The 19379-nt window shown below is 34.0% G+C and overlaps 2 protein-coding genes and 1 pseudogene across 2 annotated transcripts; all 3 read left to right on the top strand.

Annotated features, from left to right (window-relative positions):
• LOC147406534 (putative 12-oxophytodienoate reductase 11) lies at nucleotides 1–5025 on the top strand. The gene is made up of 5 exons (XM_086434608.1): nucleotides 1–156; nucleotides 1945–2085; nucleotides 2194–2324; nucleotides 3120–3296; nucleotides 4118–5025. The coding sequence occupies exons 1-5, from the start codon at nucleotides 68–70 to the stop codon at nucleotides 4720–4722; spliced, it is 1143 nt and encodes a 380-aa protein (XP_086290734.1). The 5' UTR covers nucleotides 1–67; the 3' UTR covers nucleotides 4723–5025.
• Nucleotides 5026–13956: 8931 nt separating this feature from the next.
• LOC147406533 (putative 12-oxophytodienoate reductase 11) lies at nucleotides 13957–18201 on the top strand. Its single transcript, XM_086432546.1, has 5 exons — nucleotides 13957–14125; nucleotides 16833–16973; nucleotides 17083–17213; nucleotides 17973–18149; nucleotides 18197–18201. Exons 1-5 carry the CDS (start codon nucleotides 13962–13964, stop codon nucleotides 18199–18201), a joined length of 618 nt encoding a protein of 205 aa, XP_086288672.1. The 5' UTR covers nucleotides 13957–13961.
• On the top strand, nucleotides 18186–19379 carry LOC147406532 (putative 12-oxophytodienoate reductase 11 pseudogene; annotated as a pseudogene).

Genomic DNA, 19379 nt, shown 5'->3' with positions numbered 1-19379 from the left:
CTCTCTCTCCATCCCTATAAATAACTCATTAAGATCACATTTAAGAAAATCAAAGCGAAGAACAAAAATGGAGGTAAAATCGGGGAGTCTAGTAAGCAGTAACGCAATTCCTCTCTTGACTCCATACAAGATGGGGAAATTCGATCTTTCTCACAGGTCTGTAAGATTTAACATTTTTTTTTTTTTTCATGCAAGAACATATGAAATTCGATTTTCTTCAAGTTTAGTATCATTTGACATTTGCCCATACTTTTGTTTAATCCAAGCAAGCTTTGATTATCATCAATTTAGGATTTTTTTTTACTATGTTCTCTAATGATTTGTAACTGTTGTTGGCATGAAGTTTAATATAGTTCCAATAGGAACCAGTAATCGACAAGCAAATAGATAGAGACAATCCAACACGCTACTTACTAAGAAAGTAAAAATAAACTAGGAAACATCACTGTTTGATTCTCTATTTTCCTTTAACTAGCAATAAAAAATAAAAAAAAATAAAGTTTAATACAGAGAATAAACAAAACAAAAGAAAGGAAATATCACGTGGTGGTCTTTTGTTGGTTTTATCCTCAATTAAAGTGGGAGGGATAGTTTTATGATGGGCCTCACTATCCATCTCCAATCCATGTACATCATGGTCGTTGATCACATCATCAAAGTTGCCTTAAATTTTGAGCTAATTGATTCATGGATGTTTGTCCCTCTCTTTGGTGGATCCTCCCACCAAAAAACAGTATTTTTGATGAATTATAGCAGTTTGATTTGAGCGTCATCGTCCTAAATGAATTTTCGAATTTAATGGGCAGAAATCACCAATTGAGCGGATTCTTAGTTTGTGAGTTCAAATTATTTGTGGGCTTTTGCTCATTGATGGGGTTACTGAGATGGGCAACGTTATGCAATTTTTTGAACTAGAGGATCATTCTTCATTGATAGAATGAACACCATAACTTGCTAAGTTGGTAACGTTTGTGGGTGTTTTTTCCGGAAGACTAGCTATCCAGACCTCTTAGAGCACCTGAGTAATCCTTGGGGCACGTGCAGTCCTCTCCCCCCACACCCACCGCGTAATTTCCGGGATAAATCCCTAAGGTTGGTCCCTCAAGGGTGATTTCGAACTCAAGACCTTCGCTTCCTGAGGTGTGGTCTTGTGCTCTTGGCCATCTCACCAATGGGTTAAAGTTTGTGGGTGTTGATATTACAGATCCGGCTTCGAGACCCATTTTCACAGTCAAGCTAAAGGAGGTATATTTGGTGTGTCACTTGGAGGTGGGTTAATCCTCTCTCTCAAAAATGGACTTAAAATGGTGGATATATGAAAATTTTGGAGGCACCGGCTTGCTAAGTTGGTAAAGTTTGTGAATTTTAATACCTGAGTCTTTAAAGACAATAAGACAATGTTTTGAATGATGCGGGCAGGTTTGAAGGAGAAATGATAATCAGGAGTTGTTCAAGAGGCTAGGATTAAGAAAATGTTTCTAAAGCATTGAACTCGTGAAACAACTTCATTGAGCTATATAAATCTTACAGCATCTCTGATGGAGCCTAGCTGATCTGTTTTCCAAGTAAATATAGGCTACTTATTTAAATCGAACAGTGTTTCATCCTACAAAGGCAGTATGTGGTCTAACTTTCTCACAAGCAAGAACTGAATTAGTCCCTAGCAGTAAACTTGTATTTGATTATCATTCATATTAAAAAGTGGTATTGTTCTATTTGATTCTCATTTCAAACTTAGAGCTACTTTTTTTTTATTTAAGCTTATTTGATATTTTTTTTCACTTCCATTGGTGTGAAAGCCATAAAGAAATAAAATTGGAGTCAATAATCAAGCATCATATTGGCCAACTACCAATTCCGCTGCTAAATACATTTGTTTGATCAAACTTTTTTGATACTCTGACATGAAAAAAAAAAACTTTATTTGTTTTTCGTATTTTGTAGGGTAGTTTTGGCACCACTGACTAGACAAAGATCTTACAAGAATGTGCCACAACAGCACGCTATTTTATATTACTCTCAACGAACCACCAAAGGAGGACTCCTCATAACTGAAGCCACAGGGGTTTCTGACACTGCTCAAGGGTAAAAGTTCCTATAGCAACAATTTTAACTTTTTTTCCCTTTACAAAAGAAATACGTATCGTAATTTCAATAATGTCTTTGTATCTCTTCTTTTATTCTCATTTGTAGGTACCCTGAGACACCTGGAATTTGGACAAAAGAGCAAGTGGAAGCATGGAAACCTATTGTGGATGCTGTTCATGCAAAGGGTGGTGTATTCTTTTGCCAGATTTGGCATGTCGGACGGGTATCCAATTATGGTATGTTTGAAACTTATTATTTTCTTTTACTTAATTATAATGGTAATAATGACATCATTATCTATGTGCCCTCTGAATTGACCTACACACCCCACAATGTCTGAATTGATATACCAAACCTTTTTAACAGAATACATGTTTTTCATCTGTTTTTTTTTTCCAATGATTTATTAGTTCTCCAAAAAGAAAAGAAGATAGAAGTACTAAGATGGATGAGACTGCATATGTACAAGTCTGATTAAAACTCAGTAAGAAATATCCCCTGGAAAAATTTAGTTCTCCATCCATTCTTCTTCGATTAGTTCCTTCAAAGTGAAAGAGATTAAAACCCAATATTCTAAGAAGGAAACTGGTTGGTAGGTGCCATGCAAATAATTTTTTCGATTGATTAAAGTTGTAACAAGATAGTCACATGATGAAAGAAGTGAGGAACATATGACTTTCGCTTTTTCTGTCATCATCAATGATCAGGATTCAAGGGTCTGTGAATACTGTTACCTTCATTTGCAACATGTACAACCCTCGCTTCAAGTATAAACAATTTCTAATGGACATTGTCAACAAGAAGAAAACCGCCACTCTTATGAAGAATTTTTGCATATAAACCTATCTAATGAAATCATAATTTATTCCCTTAAAAGCTTACTAAAATCTTCTAGATACATTGTTTTTGGATGTCGGAAACAATGAGAATCTGGTTATATTCTGTGCACTCGCTTAACATGTTACTTGTTTTTTTAAGTAATTATTATTTCTTTGACCCTCCATTGCATCTTACCTGATTTATCTTTACAGGTTTTCAACCAAATGGGCAAGCTCCAATCTCTTCTACAGACAAGTCATTGACGCCCCAACATCAAGCCAATGGCATTGATGTAGATGAGTTCTCGCCTCCTCGTCGTTTAGGGATTGATGAAATCCCCCAAATTGTGAATGATTTTAGAATCGCTGCAAGGAATGCTATAGAAGCTGGTAAATCTTTGTTATTTTTTGACTTAAAAAAAATGTTCTTGAAGGTTAAGAATGATGACTGGACCTATTAAGAGGGAGTTTTTAATTGAAAAAATATATATACAGTAATATTTCATGGAGGAAAAAAGAGAAATTTCTTTGGAATATTCTGCTATCATTTATTTAAGTAAAGTAAACATTAGACTATATATAGAAATGGAAACTGAACATGTTGCTTTTCTATCTTTGAATAGAGAAATGAATTTCCATGCCTTTCTTAGGATTCTTATTAGTTTGTTAATAAAAAAATTATTTATTTTGTGTTATCTGTTATATTTCTTTTATGGCCTTCTTCAAAATTTCATTTAATTCATGAGTCTGAAATGTAAATTTCATAAATATGCTCTTTAGTTCTGAAAGGCAAGCCAATGAATTACACAAATAGAAATTGTATAATTGTCCAATTTATGAACTTTGGGTTATTGGTTGTACAAAATGTACTCCCATTATTTAATATGAATCCTTGACATACTAAAATGACTGCCATTATTAATATTAAACGAAACTGAATCTTGGAATCAATTATTGGGCCAAAGAAATAATTTGAACTTAATGAATATATCCAGATTGACTCATAGGTGGTTCATGTGTATGGTATGTTGCTACGTGCACAAAGGGTCACAAAACCCTTAAAAGGACAGACTTCAGGGTGTGTTAACATCCCTAGACACGATTCTGTGCTCTGACTCATATAGTGTTGCATATTTGTTTGTTTTTTTTGTTTCTAGATAACATGGAAATTAAATGGTTGGTTAATCCAGCTTGATTCATCTCATATGCAGGTTTTGATGGAATTGAGATCCACGGGGCTCATGGATATCTTCTTGACCAGTTCATGAAAGATCAAGTCAACGATCGAACAGATAAATATGGTGGAACTCTTGAAAATCGTTGTCGGTTCCCTTTAGAAGTTGTAGAAGCCATTGTCGATGAAATTGGAGCTGATAGAGTAGGGATAAGGCTCTCTCCCTTTGCTGACTATATGGAGTCAGGGGACTCGAACCCAGAAGCACTTGGTCTCTACATGGTTGAATCCCTAAACAAATATGGGATTCTCTACTGTCACATGGTCGAGCCGAGGATGAAAACGCTCGGAGAGTATTTGGAAACTCCTCGAAATCTTCTACCAATGAGAAAGGCTTTCAAGGGTACTTTTATGGTTGCTGGGGGTTATAACAGAGAAGATGGTAACAAAGCTATAGCTGATAATTATGCAGATCTTGTTGCATATGGTAGGTGGTTCTTAGCTAACCCTGATTTGCCAAGGAGGTTTGAACTTGATGCTCCACTTAACAAGTACAACAGAAATACTTTCTACACCCTTGATCCCATTATAGGTTACGTTGATTACCCATTTCTTGAATCTGATTCTCAAAATTCCAATTGAAAATGCAAGAGAAGGGAAGCATGAGTTGTAATTTATCTTGAATTATTGTTATTGTTGTATGAAGTGAGCTTTGTTATTAGTACAAGAAGTGGCAGCAAACAGGCAGAGAGGATGATGTAGTGGAGTTAAAATGAATAAGCACCATAAGTCAATTAGTAGTTAAAGTAAAATTAGGGAAGAATACAAGTTATGGGGTAATTTGTTATTTCAAGATGGCTTGTATGTGCTCCTTTAATGAATTAGTTATTATAATTATAATTATTTTTGTAATTTCAAGAAGGGAACGAATATTTGGCATATCTACATATATCTGTTTTTTGGTTGTTGTTGCTTTTCGAGAGCTTCTATTGGCACACCAATGTTCACTTATAGCACATCAATCTACATATAAATAAGGGATTTTTCCCAAAACATGTGCAATTTATGTTCAAATTTCGATTTGGTACACTGTTCATTTTAATTTCCAAAGCATGCATTTCAAGTGAATTCGTCACTTTTATAATCAATGAATTGGTTTGTATATATCTATGAATTTGTAGATATTAAATGTGATGTACTCCCGAGTTCGTAGCTTATAAAAATGGCAAATGCATGTTTTGGTAATTAAAATGATCAGTGTACCAAACTCGGAATTTCATCATATTCACCCTATAAATAACCACTTAATTTCAAAAGTGTTGGTATGTAGTAAAAGTTGGTGTGCCAATATAATCTCTCTCTCTCTCTCTCTCTCTCTCTCTCTCTCTCTCTCTCTCGTTGCACACATTCTTTACTTGTCAATCTTAAGAGAAAGAAATGGAGAAGAAGATTTGAGCTTTCAAACAAGATTCTCTCTTTATCTTTATTTTTTATTTTTTTTTAAGGTTGAAGAGCAAATTTTTTTGTTTTCTTTTTTTGAGGGAGTGCTATCATACCAAAAGAGTACCAAGGGAAATTTTTAAGTGTTGATTTTCATTCAGTCCTATGTGACTTGTAAGTGGTCATTCTCTTTCAACAGTTAGACTATAGATAAACAACAATCTCAATTTATTTAAATTGAAAATGGTGCTATACATCTTTACTATAATGAGAGAAGGCAAGTGGAGGAAGTGGTTCAAACACCAAAATTTGGGTGACCATAAATACCCTCATTTTTTATATTTAAATTAAATAATCAGGGTCATTCCTAGTATAAAAAAAAATCCAACAAACTCATAACATTATAATCATATGATTTAATTTTTAAAATTACAAAAATATCCCTTTATAACTTTATGAGTAGCTTTATGTGTATACGGATCCTAATCCATATATATATGGGTCACGTTCAAGGGACATAGACAAAACATATGTAAAAATAATGTAACATTAATAAATTTTCAAAATATGGGTTAGAAGTTTTGGATTGAGCTGATTTTTTGTGAGGACGATTTTTATGATGGGAAGATCATCCGGAAAAAAAAAATCAGTCCAATCTGAAACTTCTAAACCCATTAAAAGTGATTTAGAATGTGAACTGTCGATTTTTTGTCAATAATTTGTAAATCACTTTTGATGGATTTAAAAATTTCAAATTGAGCTGATTTTTTGTGAGGATGATCTTCTCATCATAGTGACCATCCTCGCAAAAAATCAACTTAATCCAAAACCTCTAACTCATATTTTGAAAAACCATTATTTTTTCATATGTTTTTACATATGGCCCTTGAACCGTAGAGATCATCCACACAAAAAATTAGCCTATTCCAAAACTTCTAACCCCATCAAAAATGATTTACAAAAAATGTTTGACACCAAACTTGGCAAACTTTAGGGCTGCCGAACCGCTCCCTATATATATATATATATGGGGGGCGTTCAATGGCAAACTTTTTAGCAAACTTTTTGGCAAAACATTTTTCAAAACATGAGTTAGAAGTTTTGGAATGGGCTGATTTTTGGTGAGGATGATCTCTACGGTGAGGAGATCATCCTCACCAAAAATCAGCCTATTCCAAAACTTCTAACACCATCAAAAATAGTTTACAAAAAATAGACGGTCCACGATTTTTCAACTGTTAAACATGGGTTAGAAGTTTTGGAATGGGCTGATTTTTGGTGAGGATGATCTCTACGGTGAGTAGATCATCCTCACCAAAAATCAGCCCATTCGTAGAGATCATCCTCACCAAAAATCAGCCCATTCCAAAATCTCTAACCCATGTTTTGAAAAATGTTTTGCCAAAAAGTTTGCTAAAAAGTTTGCCATTTGAACGCTACCCTATATATATATATATATATGTGGGTCCCGTTCAGCAACAAACATTTTTCAAAACATGGGTTAGAGGTTTTGGAATGGGCTGATTTTTGGTGAGGATGATCTCTACGGTGAGGAGATCATCCTCACCAAAAATCAGCCCATTCCAAAACTTCTAACCCCAATTTACAAGTTGAAAAATCGTGGACCGTCCATTTTTTGTAAACAATTTTTGATGGGGTTAGAAGTTTTGGAATGTGCTGATTTTCGGTGATAATGATCTCCTCACCGTAGAGATCATCCTCACCAAAAATCAGCCCATTTCAAAACCTCTAACCTATGTTTTGAAAAATGTTTTGTCAAAATGTTTGCCAAAATGGTTGTTGCTGAACATTTCCCTATATATATATATATGGTCCCATTCCCCACCCTAAGCTTTACCCTACACTTTAACAAATATGTATTGTCCTACATGGGTTAGAAGTTTTGGAATAGGCTGATTTTTTGTGATGATGCTCTCTATGGTGAGGAGATCATTCTCACCAAAAATCAGCTCATTCCAAAACTTCTAACCCCATCAAAAATGATTTACAAGAAATGGACGATCCACGATTTTTCAACTTGTAAACATTGGACTAAATTTTTTGGAATGGGCTGATTTTTGGTGAGGACGATCTTCTAATCATAGAGATCATCCTCACCAAAAATCAGCCCATTCCAAAACTTCTAACCCATGTAGGACAAAACAAGTTTGTTAAAGTGTAGGGTAAAGCTTAGGGTGTTGAACATTTCCCACCCTAAGCTTTACAAGTTGAAAAATCGTGGATCGTCCATTTTTTGTAAACCATTTTTGATGGGGTTAGAAATTTTGGAAATAAGTTGAAAAATCGTGGACCGTCCATTTTTTGTAAATCATTTTTGATGGAGTTAGAAGTTTTAGAATGAGCTGATTTTTGATGAGGATGATCTCCGCACCATAGAGATCATCCTCACCAAAAATCAACCCATTCCAAAACTTTTAATTCATGTAAGACAAAACACGTTTGTTAAAGTGTAGGGTAAAGCTTAGGGTGGGGAACGGCCCCTATATATATATATATACTTTAATTTGCAAATGAAATCCTTTCGATACATGTGCTTCCCAGCTTCTCCACATGCCACCTAGTCTATAAGTAAACTATTAGTAGTTATTACGATAGCGTGGGCCAAGCCGAAAGAAGATCATTGTGAAAGGGGTGTGACGTGTAAGTCATCACTTTGACCATTTTTTAATTGACCGTGACAATGGACCTGTAAATATTAAATTGGCACGAAATGTGGTATTTGAAGTTCAATGAACCTAGTCACAACACCGTTCTATTAGCAGGGCAGATTGTTGTCATTTGATATTCAATGAATGTGGTCATGGACGACACCGTTCAAACTTCAATCCACTTGACTTGTTTAATTACAATAATTATTTGTGGCGCCATGGATGATAGATGTCCTCTTTCATTGTAGTTTTGGTGTTTATTTTTTATTTTTAAGAGTGGTGATGATTGCACGCTCTTGGTTACACAGCTGACATGGCAAAAGTACAAAATCATAAATCTTTTTCATCAGGATACATAAGAAAAAGATGTGTGATTCTGTGCCCTTATCACGTCAGTTGCCTATCCAATCACCTATCAAAACTGTTTGCATTTATTATTATTCTTGATTTTAAAAGGAAAAATACGGAGATTATCGATAAATAAATAAAAAAATGCTGAAGTAACATTGAAATTGACATCGTTTCAAACATTGTTGATGTGGATGTGCCTATAGAATCATAGATGCTTTTCATTGAAATATGAATGAGAATTGTTGCAATACGGTACGTGTTTTTAAAAAATATTTATTTCACATCCCTACACTTTCATTAATATTTGGGACACTTCCTTGGAGGCACCAAGAGTAATCCAAAGAAGGGGATTCTATCAAAAAAATTTCGGACCCACCAAATCTTGGATGGGTTTCCAAGAAAGGCTGAGTAATATAATTAGACTAGGGGGGTGTCAACAGGCAAGTTTTGGTTTGATTCTTTTGGAGCCATTTTGTTGGGATTGTAGAATGTACTTCTCATTCATAATCAGATTTTAGAATCCAACTTTGTTTGATTTGGATTAATAAAAATGATTTATTTTTTAATAATCGAAACACAAAAACTTCAAAAATAAAAAAAGTTCTTCAATTCATTTTCAAATACCAATTATTTGTTTTTGTTTTTGTTTTTGCGCTAAATGGTGGGAAGACCGTGTAATAAGGTTTCGATCTTGAGTTCAAGTCTTACAAAGAACAACTTGTGTGTCTAAGATACAACCCTTGACCTTGTTATTTTCTTATGAACTAAAGAAAAATGATATGAATGCCCTGACCATCCTTACAATCATCGTTATCATCATTACCATAACCTCATCATCATCTTCTTAAACTAAAAAGATATCCAACATAATTAATAATGTTTCATTCGTTAAGATATGCGAAACCACTTCAATGTGATGTAGTATCTTTTATTGAATCTATTTTCATTGAATTTCTTTATAGATTACAAGACCATTTTTATATAATTAAAAAAAAAGGCTCTACATTAGTTGTAATTGGTATTTGATCTATGCTCGACATTTTCTTTTTTATTGTAAGATGCAATGATTTTTATTATTATTATTGGTAGTGAAGAAATTTGCTTCATTTTGATGGTTAATGATAAATGTGGAGGGATAAAATCGTCTCTCATCTGGATTGTCCATTTACACCATCAACATACATCCCAATGTGGATAGCTCCCTGAGCTCGTGGACGTAGACACGTTAGTCGAACCATGTAAAAAATCTTTGTCTTTCCATGTTCTTTCTATTATTTTGTACATTTAATGGTGAAATCTTGATCGAAGTCGATTTATCATAAAATTAACCTCTACAATTAATATTGTCCGTAGGAATCGAATAGAGAACCATGAAAAATCACGTAGAGGATCAGATCTTATTCAAGAATGGCGACTATCCGAGATCGAGCTTGGCAGGATTCCAATCTCGTTTTGCCAAGAAAGATCGAGGTTAATTGGATGGGATTACTTGATCACAAGATCTATGTATGAGTGGTTTTTGATTCGGACGGAGAAAATCTCCTTCAAAAAGATTTGCGACAACCGACAACTATGCCACTAGGGTGTGTCTATGCCAGGTCGTTCTTCATTGTGTGGTAGTGGGTTCAAACTAACCATGGGGGAAGCCATTAATAACAATTCCGGTTGTAGGGTATGTGTAAAGAAAAAGAGAGAGATCGATCTGATTCGAAACTGATAACTCTAGATGGCTGCAGATTAGCATTCAACCCCTCATATGATTTAGGTCAATCGAGGTAACTATTATAAGATTAGGTTTGGGTGTTATCTTGTGCATCAAATTTGATGTACATGGAATCATTTTTTTAAAAGAGTAAATATAAATTAAAAAAAAAAAGGATTGGGGGGGGGGGGGGGGGGTTGAGTTAGTTGCTTTACATACAACAACTTTTGATGTGTATTGAAAGTCATCTTCTGGAAGAGGAAAGGGGACAGAAGCGAGTTCTAGAAGGTAATTTGTACAGGAAGGTATGGGAAAATAAAAGAAAGAAAGAAAAAAAAATTCATATAGCTCTCCCCCTTCAAGATTCCTTTAAGTTTTTCATCTCTATGTTATTTCATTTTCAAAGAATTAAGATCAAAAAAATTTGGAAAGAAGGATCGAACCAAATTGTTGTTCTTCCTAAAGACAACATTGAGAGAGTTTAGTAAATTTTTTGATTCTCAAATCCTTTTATTTTCGAGTAACCATGACCTTTAAAATGTTTGAAAGCATTGGATGCAATTTTGAAGAAAATGTGAGCAACCCAACATTGAAGTATCAAGCCTGACACCATTTATGGCTGGCAACATGTTAAAGGCTTCCATAGGTCGTTTGGGATTTTTCTAGGGGCAGCATTAATGAAAAGTCGTGGTTCTGCATGGGAGATGTTTGAAACAAAGACTATTAGATTCATCTTTGCATTTGGGTTATTGCGTAAAGAAGAGTTTGTGGAGGGATAAAATTTTCTCCCATCCGGATCGTCCATTCGCACCATCAACATGCATTCTAATGTGGACACGTGACATCATTTGAAAATGACTCTATTTTATTAAGGAAGAATCCCAATTTAAGAGAATTCTTTCCCTTTTTATGTAATTATTAATTTGAATAAGGGGTAATATGATCAATTATAATTTAATTAAGATTATGACTTTTTTAAAGATTTTTCTATTAAAAACCTTGAGGCCATTATAGAAAGGAAGGAGAAGTAGGAGGAGGCTATGTAACCGTGAGATTTTTGTCGAACCACATAAAAAATCCTTGTCTTATCTATCTTTCCATGTTCTTTTTATTATTTTGTAGATTTAATGGTGAAGTCTTGATCGAGGTCAATTTATCATAAAATCAACCTCTATAGATTTCATGGTGGATTGTATTACACCTTAGTGAGGCAGAAAGGTGAAGTGTCACATCGACTATGATATTACAAGGAAGTAGTAAAGGTTGGGGGCCATTTACAATCGGAAGGATATCTCCAGATCAACATGAGTACAACCATATACAAAAAGATATTGATAGCATAGATGGAACAAAGAGTATGCCAGATACTCTTTATGACTTTATCCTTACAATTTTCTTTAAAGGTGACAACAATAAGAAAAAAAAAAATGTTGACTGCATAATACGTACATCAATTTTGATATACATGCAAATGTGGGAGTTGATGTCTGTGCCTATGAACATTAATCATGGTGTACATAAACCCCATGTCTGTGGGTAAAAATAATAATAATAATAATAATAAAATATTTTGGATACATGGCATATACATCAATTTTGATGTATGAGACCCTTTTTCCTATTTAAACTCAAGTAATTAATAACATTACTCAATGCTTAGCATGCACATCAAACAATTGATGTATATTAAATCCACACGCTTGTATAAGGAAACAAAAAAGTTAAGGGTACATTAGTTCGATTTGATTTATTGGGGACCCCCAATTCCCACCAAATAGCACCGGGTTAACAAAGTCGCCTAAGGGCTTAGTCATGCTGATCCAATTTGTTAATTGGATCGATTTTACAAATAAGATTAGTGAACGAACTATAGTGCTGAGTGATTATATTACTCTGGGGCTTAGGTCACTCCCATAATACGGTGTCACATGACACAATTTATTACCTGAGTCAACTCAGTATAAAAATAAGTTGGGGGCTAATGATTGGGGGCTCCTTTTGCGTTTGTAAGATAGATCCCATGTGATCCAATTTATTTTATTTGATTGTCCCAACAAAAGGAAAATTTGGGGGCTAATTCTCTGCCCAATTTAATCGAGTCTATAGACTCCGCTAAGTCAAGTAGCTCAATTTATAATCCATTGTTGTGTGTTTGGGGTAATAGTTCTAGCTCATAATAAGGGTCTCATGTGACCCAATCTATTACTTGAGGTGGCCTGATTTAAAAATAGTATTTCTCGAAGGTAGATTTCAATACATAAATCTTCACCTTTGAGAGGGGGCTATGTGGAGGGATAAAATCATCTCCCATCTGAATTGTTCATTTGCACCATCAACACGCATCCCAATGTGGACACGTTACATCATTTGAAGATGATTCTATTTTATTAAGGAATAATACAAATTTAAGAGAATTTTTTTCTTTTTTATGTAATTATTAATTTGGATAAGGGGTAATATGATCAATAGTAATTTAATTAAGATTATAACTCTTTTTAGGATTTTTCTATTTAAAGACCTTGAGACCATTGTAGAGAGGAGGGGGAAGTGGGAGGAGGCCATATAACTATGAGATTTATAATGAAACGGCTCCCCGAGCTCGTGGACGTAGATACGTTTGTCGAACCACATAAAATATCATTGTCTTTTCTATCTTTCCATATTATTTTTATTATTTTTTAAATTTAATAGTGTAATTGTGATCGAGGTCGATTTATCACAAAATCAACCTCTAAAATGGCTCATGCGATGTGGTTTTATATATTAAGATTAGATCCTATCTAATTAGGAAATAATCCTAATATGGGAAGATTATTTCCATTTGGATAATTATTATATTTTGATAAGGTTGGATTAGACAATTGTAATCTAATTATGATTAAGTTTATTTTTCTAAGTTTACTACTTTTATCTATTTAAAGGACTAAAAGTCATTGTGAAGATAAGTGAATTAAGAAAAGGGGAGATGGAAAATGAGAATGTGAAGAGCTATTATGCAATCATGTAATATTAGAAAATAGATTATAGTAGAATGACTCCTACCTCCTAGAGTCCGTGTACATAGGCACATTTGTCAAGCACTTAAAAATATCTCATTTTATCTATATGATTTTTGTATGAGCTCTTGATCGAGATTAAGATTGAGATCTCGAGGTGAATGTATCTACAATTTGGCATTGTCCATGGGAACGATCAAAAACCAATATGGCTACTTTTACTCAAGGAGTAAGTAGATTTTACTATAGGAAGTAGCAGTGTACTCCACAAGATTAATGAGCACAATTGAATAAGCATAAGAAATGATCTTAAATAGAATTAGATGAAATAGAAACATTAGAGAACTTTTATTGATACACCAACCTTTCTTTGTCACACATCAATTAATAAGATCAAATATTATGTTTAGACTGGAGTGTAAAATATTAATCTATTTCTTAATAGTTACACCCATTTCTATTTGTCCGGAGAAAATCTCAGGAGGGAGGTGAGGGAAGTTGTTCAAACACAAAAGAGACACGTTACGTAATATTCTATTTGGTGTGTCACAAAAATAATTGGCGTGGCAGTATAAATTCTTTAGGTGACGACAACGATGACGATTACTCCTGAATTCTGAATCCCTTTTGAGAAACAAAAAGGAAAATGCTGGAATAACAGACAAAAATGATTTTTTCCTCTTCTGGAAAAAGATTTCTACAATTCTAGCAGCCATTTTAACCATGAATTCCTCGCTCTCCATCACTATAAATAACTCATTAAGATCACATTTAAGAAAATCAAAGCGAAGAACAAAAATGGAGGTAAAATCGGGGAGTCTAGTAAGCAGTAACGCAATTCCTCTCTTGACTCCATACAAGATGGGGAAATTCGATCTTTCTCACAGGTCTGTAAGACTTAACAAATTTTTTTTTTTAATTTTCATGCAAGAACATATGAAATTCGATTTTCTTCAAGTTTAGTATCATTTGACATTTGATGGTAGAGTTTTCGAAATTATTTACCAAAACGGTACCCTATAGCAAATAATTCTGAAAATGGTAAATTTACCGTTTTTGGAATTAATTTTTTTTACCAAAATGGTATAAACAGTAAAATGTATTTTTTTATACCGAAAATACCCTTTTTTTTGTTTTACATATGTATTTACAATTTTAACCTTAAAAAAATGAAAATCCAACTAAAAAGATTCACTCTCTTTCGGTAATCCAACAATCATATGTATTTACAATTTCTTTTTTACCGAAATCAATTTTATTTTCGTAATTTTAGTCAAAAAATAAAAAGGGTATTTTCGGTAAAAAAAATACATTTTACTGTTTTGATAAAAAAATTAATTTCAAAAACGGTAAAATTACCGTTTTCGGAAATATTTTGAACAGTGTATCGTTTTGGTAAATAAACGAAAAGTTGTGCATGCTTTGGTAAATCTGCCTATCACTGTAACGGGTGCTACTAGTGTTGGATTGTCTCAATCTATTTGCTTGTCGATTACTAGTTCCTATTGGAACTATATTAAATCTGTCTATCACTGTAACGGGTGCTACTAATGAACTGCAATGTCTTTATTCAAGAGAAAATACTACATCAAAACTGTCCTGTTTTTATCATGGGTCCCATTCAGCAACAAACATTTTGGCAAAACATTTTTCAAAACATGGGTTAGAGGTTTTGGAATGGGCTGATTTTTGGTGAGGATGATCTCTACGGTGAGGAGATCATCCTCACCAAAAATCAGCCCATTCCAAAACTTTTAGCCCCAGTTTACAAGTTGAAAAATCGTGGACCGTCCATTTTTTGTAAACCATTTTTGATGGGGTTAGAAGTTTTGGAATGGGCTGATTTTTCGTCATGATGATCTCCTCACCGTAGAAATCATCCTCACTAAAAATCAGCCCATTCCAAAACCTCTAACCCATGTTTTGAAAAATGTTTTGCCAAAATGTTTGTTGCTGAACATTTCCCTTTTATCATATATCCTACTTACTAAGAAAGTAAAAATAAATTAGGAAACATCACTGTTTGATTCTCTATTTTCCTATAACTAGCAATTAAAATAAAAATAAAAGTTTAATAAAGAGAATAAACAGAACAAAAGAAAGGAAATAAGGTGATCCATTGACTAAGATCGTATCTTCCTCCTAAACAGCAACAATCACTTTCTCCATTAGTCACAGAAACGAACCAGTTTCTGAAATCTCACGTGGTGGTCTTTTGTTGGTTTTATCCTCAATTAAAGTGGGAGGGATAGTTTCATATTGGGCCTCACTATCCATGTACATCATGGTCGTTGATCACGCCATCAAAGTTGCCTTAAATTTTGAGCTAATTGATTCATGGATGTTTGTCCCTCTCTTTGGTGGATCATCCCACCAAAAAACAGCCTTTTTGATGAATTATAGCTATTTGATTTGAGCGTCATCGTCCTAAATGAATTTTCGAATTTAATGGGCAGAAATCACAAATTGAGCTGATTCTTAGTGTGTGAGTTCAAATTATTTGTGGGTTTTTGTTCATTGATGGGGTTACTGAGATGGGCAACGTTATGCAATTTGTCGAACTATAGGATCATTATTCATTCATAGAATGAACACCATAACTTGCTAAGGTGGTAACGTTTGTGGGTGTTTTTTTTCCGGAAAACTAGCTATTCAGGCCTCTTACAGCACCTGACTAATCCTCAGGGCATGTGCAGTCCCCTCCCCCCACACCCACAGAATAATTTCCGGGATAAATCCCTAAGGGTGGTCCCTCGAGGGTGATTCGAACTCAAGACCTTCACTTCCTGAGGTGTGGTCTTGGGCCCTTGGCCATCTCATCAATGGCTTAAAGTTTGTGGGTGTTAATATTACAGATCCGGGTTCAAGACCCATTTTCACAATCTAGCCGAAGGAGGTATATTTGGTGTGTCACTTGGAGGTGGGTTAATCCTCTCTCTCAAAAATGGACTTAAAATGGTGGATATAAGAACATTTTGGAGGCACTGGCTTGCTAAGTTGGTAAAGTTTGTGAATTTTAATACCTGAGTCTTTAAAGATAATATGACAATGTTTTGAATGATGGGGGCAGGTTTGAAGGAGAAATGATAATCAAGAGTTGTTCAAGAGGCTAGGATTAAGAAAATGTTTCTAAAGCATTGAACTCTTGAAACAACTTCATTGAGCTATATAAATCTTACAGCATCTCTGATGGAGCCTGGCTGATCTGTTTTCCAAGTAAATATAGGCTACTTATTTAAATCGAACAGTGTTTCATCCTACAAAGGCAGTATGTGGTATAACTTTCTCACAAGCTAGAACTGAATTAGTCCCTAGCAGTAACCTTGTATTTGATTATCATTCATTATTAAAAAGTGGTATTGTTCTATTTGACTCTCATTTCAAACTTTGAGCTATTTTTTTTATTTAAGATTATTTGATATTTTTTTTCACTTCCATTGGTGTGAAAGCTATAAAGAAATAAAATTGGAGTCAACAATCAAGCATCGTATTGGCCAACTACCAATTCTGCTGTTAAATACATTTGTTTGATCAAACTTTTTTGACACTCTGACATGAAAAAAAAAAACTTTATTTGTTTTTTGTATTTTGTAGGGTAGTTTTGGCACCACTGGCTAGACAAAGATCTTACAAGAATGTGCCACAACCACATGCTATATTATATTACTCTCAACGAACCACCAAAGGAGGACTCCTCATAGCTGAAGCTACAGGGGTTTCTGACACTGCTCAAGGGTAAAAGTTGCTATAGCAAAAATTTTGAACTTTTTTTCCCTTTACAAAAGAAATACGTATCGTAATTTCAATAATGTCTTTGTATCTCTTCTTTTATTCTCATTTGTAGGTACCCAGAGACACCTGGTATTTGGACAAAAGAGCAAGTGGAAGCATGGAAACCTATTGTGGATGCTGTTCATGCAAAGGGTGGTGTATTCTTTTGCCAGATTGTGCATGTCGGACGGATATCCAATTATGGTATGTTTTAAACTTATTATTTTCTTTTACTTAATTATAATGGTAATAATGACATCATTATCTATGTGCCCTTTGAATTGACCTAAGCACCCCACAATGTCCGAATTGATATACCAAACCTTTTAACAGAATACACGTTTTTCATCTGTTTTTTTCTCCAATGATTTATTAGTTCTCCAAAAAGAAACGAAGATAGAAGTACTAAGATGTATGAGACTGGATATGTACAAATCTGATTAAAACTCAGTAAGAAATATCCCCTAGAAAAATTTAGTTCTCCATCCATTCTTCTTCGATTAGTTCCTTCAAAGTGAAAGAGATTAAAACCCAATATTCTAAGAAGGAAACTGGTTGGTAGGTGCCATGCAAATAATTTTTTCGATTGATTAAAGTTGTAACAAGATAGTCACATGATGAAAGAAGCGAGGGAATTATGATTTTCCCTTTTTCTGTGAATACTGTTACCTTCATTTGCAACATGTACAACCCTCGCTTCAAGTATAAACAATTTCTAATGGACATCGTCAACAAGAAGAAAACCGCCACTTTTATGAAGAATTTTAGCATATAAACCTATCTAATGAAATCATATTCCTTTAAAAGCTTACTAAAATCTACTATGTACATTGCTTTTGGATGTCGGAAACAATGAGAATCTGTTTATATTCTGTGCACTCGCTTAACATGTTACTTGTTTTTTTTTAAGTAATTATTATTTCTTTGACCCTCCATAGCATCTTACCTGATTTATCTTTACAGGTTTTCAACCAAATGGGCAAGCTCCAATCTCTTCTACGGACAAGTCAATGACGCCCCAACATCGAGCCAATGGCATTCATGTAGCAGAGTTCTCACCTCCTCGTCGTTTAGGGATTGATGAAATCCCCCAAATTGTGAATGATTTTAGGATCGCTGCAAGGAATGCCATAGAAGCTGGTAAATCTTTGTTATTTTTTTACTTTAAAAAAAAAATGTTCTTGAAGGTTAAGAATGATGACTGAACCTATTGAGAGGGAGGTTTTAATTGAAAAAAAAAAAAAAAAATACAGTAAGATTTCATGGAGGAAAAAAGAGAAATTACTTTGGAATATTCTGCTATTATTTATTTAAGCAAAGTAAACATTAGACTATATGTAGAAAGGGAAACTGAACATGTTGCTCTTCTATCTTTGAATAGAGAAATGGAGTTCCATGCCTTTCTAAGGATTCTTATTAGTTTGTTAATCAAAAATTTATTTATTTTATGAAATCTGTTATATTTCTTTTATGGCCTTCTTCAAAATTTCATCTAATTTATGTGTCTGAAATGTAAATTTCATAAAGATAATGGTTTCATATGTTTAGTTATGAAAGGCAAGCCAGTGAATTACACAAATAGAAATGGTATAATTGTCCAATTTATGAACTTTGGGCTATTGGTTGTACAAAATGTACTCCCATTAATTCAATATGAATCCTTGACATACTAAAATGACTGCCATCATTAATATTAAACCAATGGTGAATCATAGAAACTAAATCTTGGAATCAAATATGGGATTCTTTACTGTCACATGGTCGAGCCGAGGATGAAAACGGTCGGAGAGAAGTCCGAAACTCCTCATAGTCTTTTACTGATGAGAAAGGCTTTCAAGGGGACTTTCATGGTTGCTGGGGGTTATAACAGAGAAGAGGGTAACAAAGCTATAGCTGATAATTATGCAGATCTTGTTGCATAAGGTAGGTGGTTCTTAGCTAACCCTGATTTGCCGAGGAGGTTCGAACTTGATGCTCCACTTAACAAGTACAACAGAAATACTTTCTACACCCTTGATCCCATTATAGGTTACGTTGATTACCCATTTCTTGAATCTGATTCTCAAAATTCCAATTGAAAATGCAAGAGAAGGGAAACATGAGTTGTGATTTATCTTGAATTATTGTTATTGTTGTATGAAGTGAGCTTTGTTATAGTAGAGAAGTGGGAGCAAACAGGCAGGGGGGATGATTTAGTGGAGTAAAAATGAATAAGCACCATAAGTCAATTAGTAAAAGTAAAATTAGGGAAGAATATAAGTTATGGTGTAATTTGTTATTTCAAGATGGCTTGTATGTGCTCCTTTAATGAATTAGTTATTATAATTATAATTATTTTTGTAATTTCAAGAAGGGACCGAATACTTGGCA

The sequence above is a fragment of the Akebia trifoliata genome, chromosome 3 (assembly GCF_017979445.1).
Source record: "Akebia trifoliata isolate Shusen 1 chromosome 3, ASM1797944v1, whole genome shotgun sequence".
In the NCBI taxonomy this organism is placed as follows: domain Eukaryota; kingdom Viridiplantae; phylum Streptophyta; class Magnoliopsida; order Ranunculales; family Lardizabalaceae; genus Akebia; species Akebia trifoliata.
The sequence above is the reverse complement of the archived record's forward strand: the minus strand, read 5'-3'. Positions and strand labels throughout refer to the sequence as shown.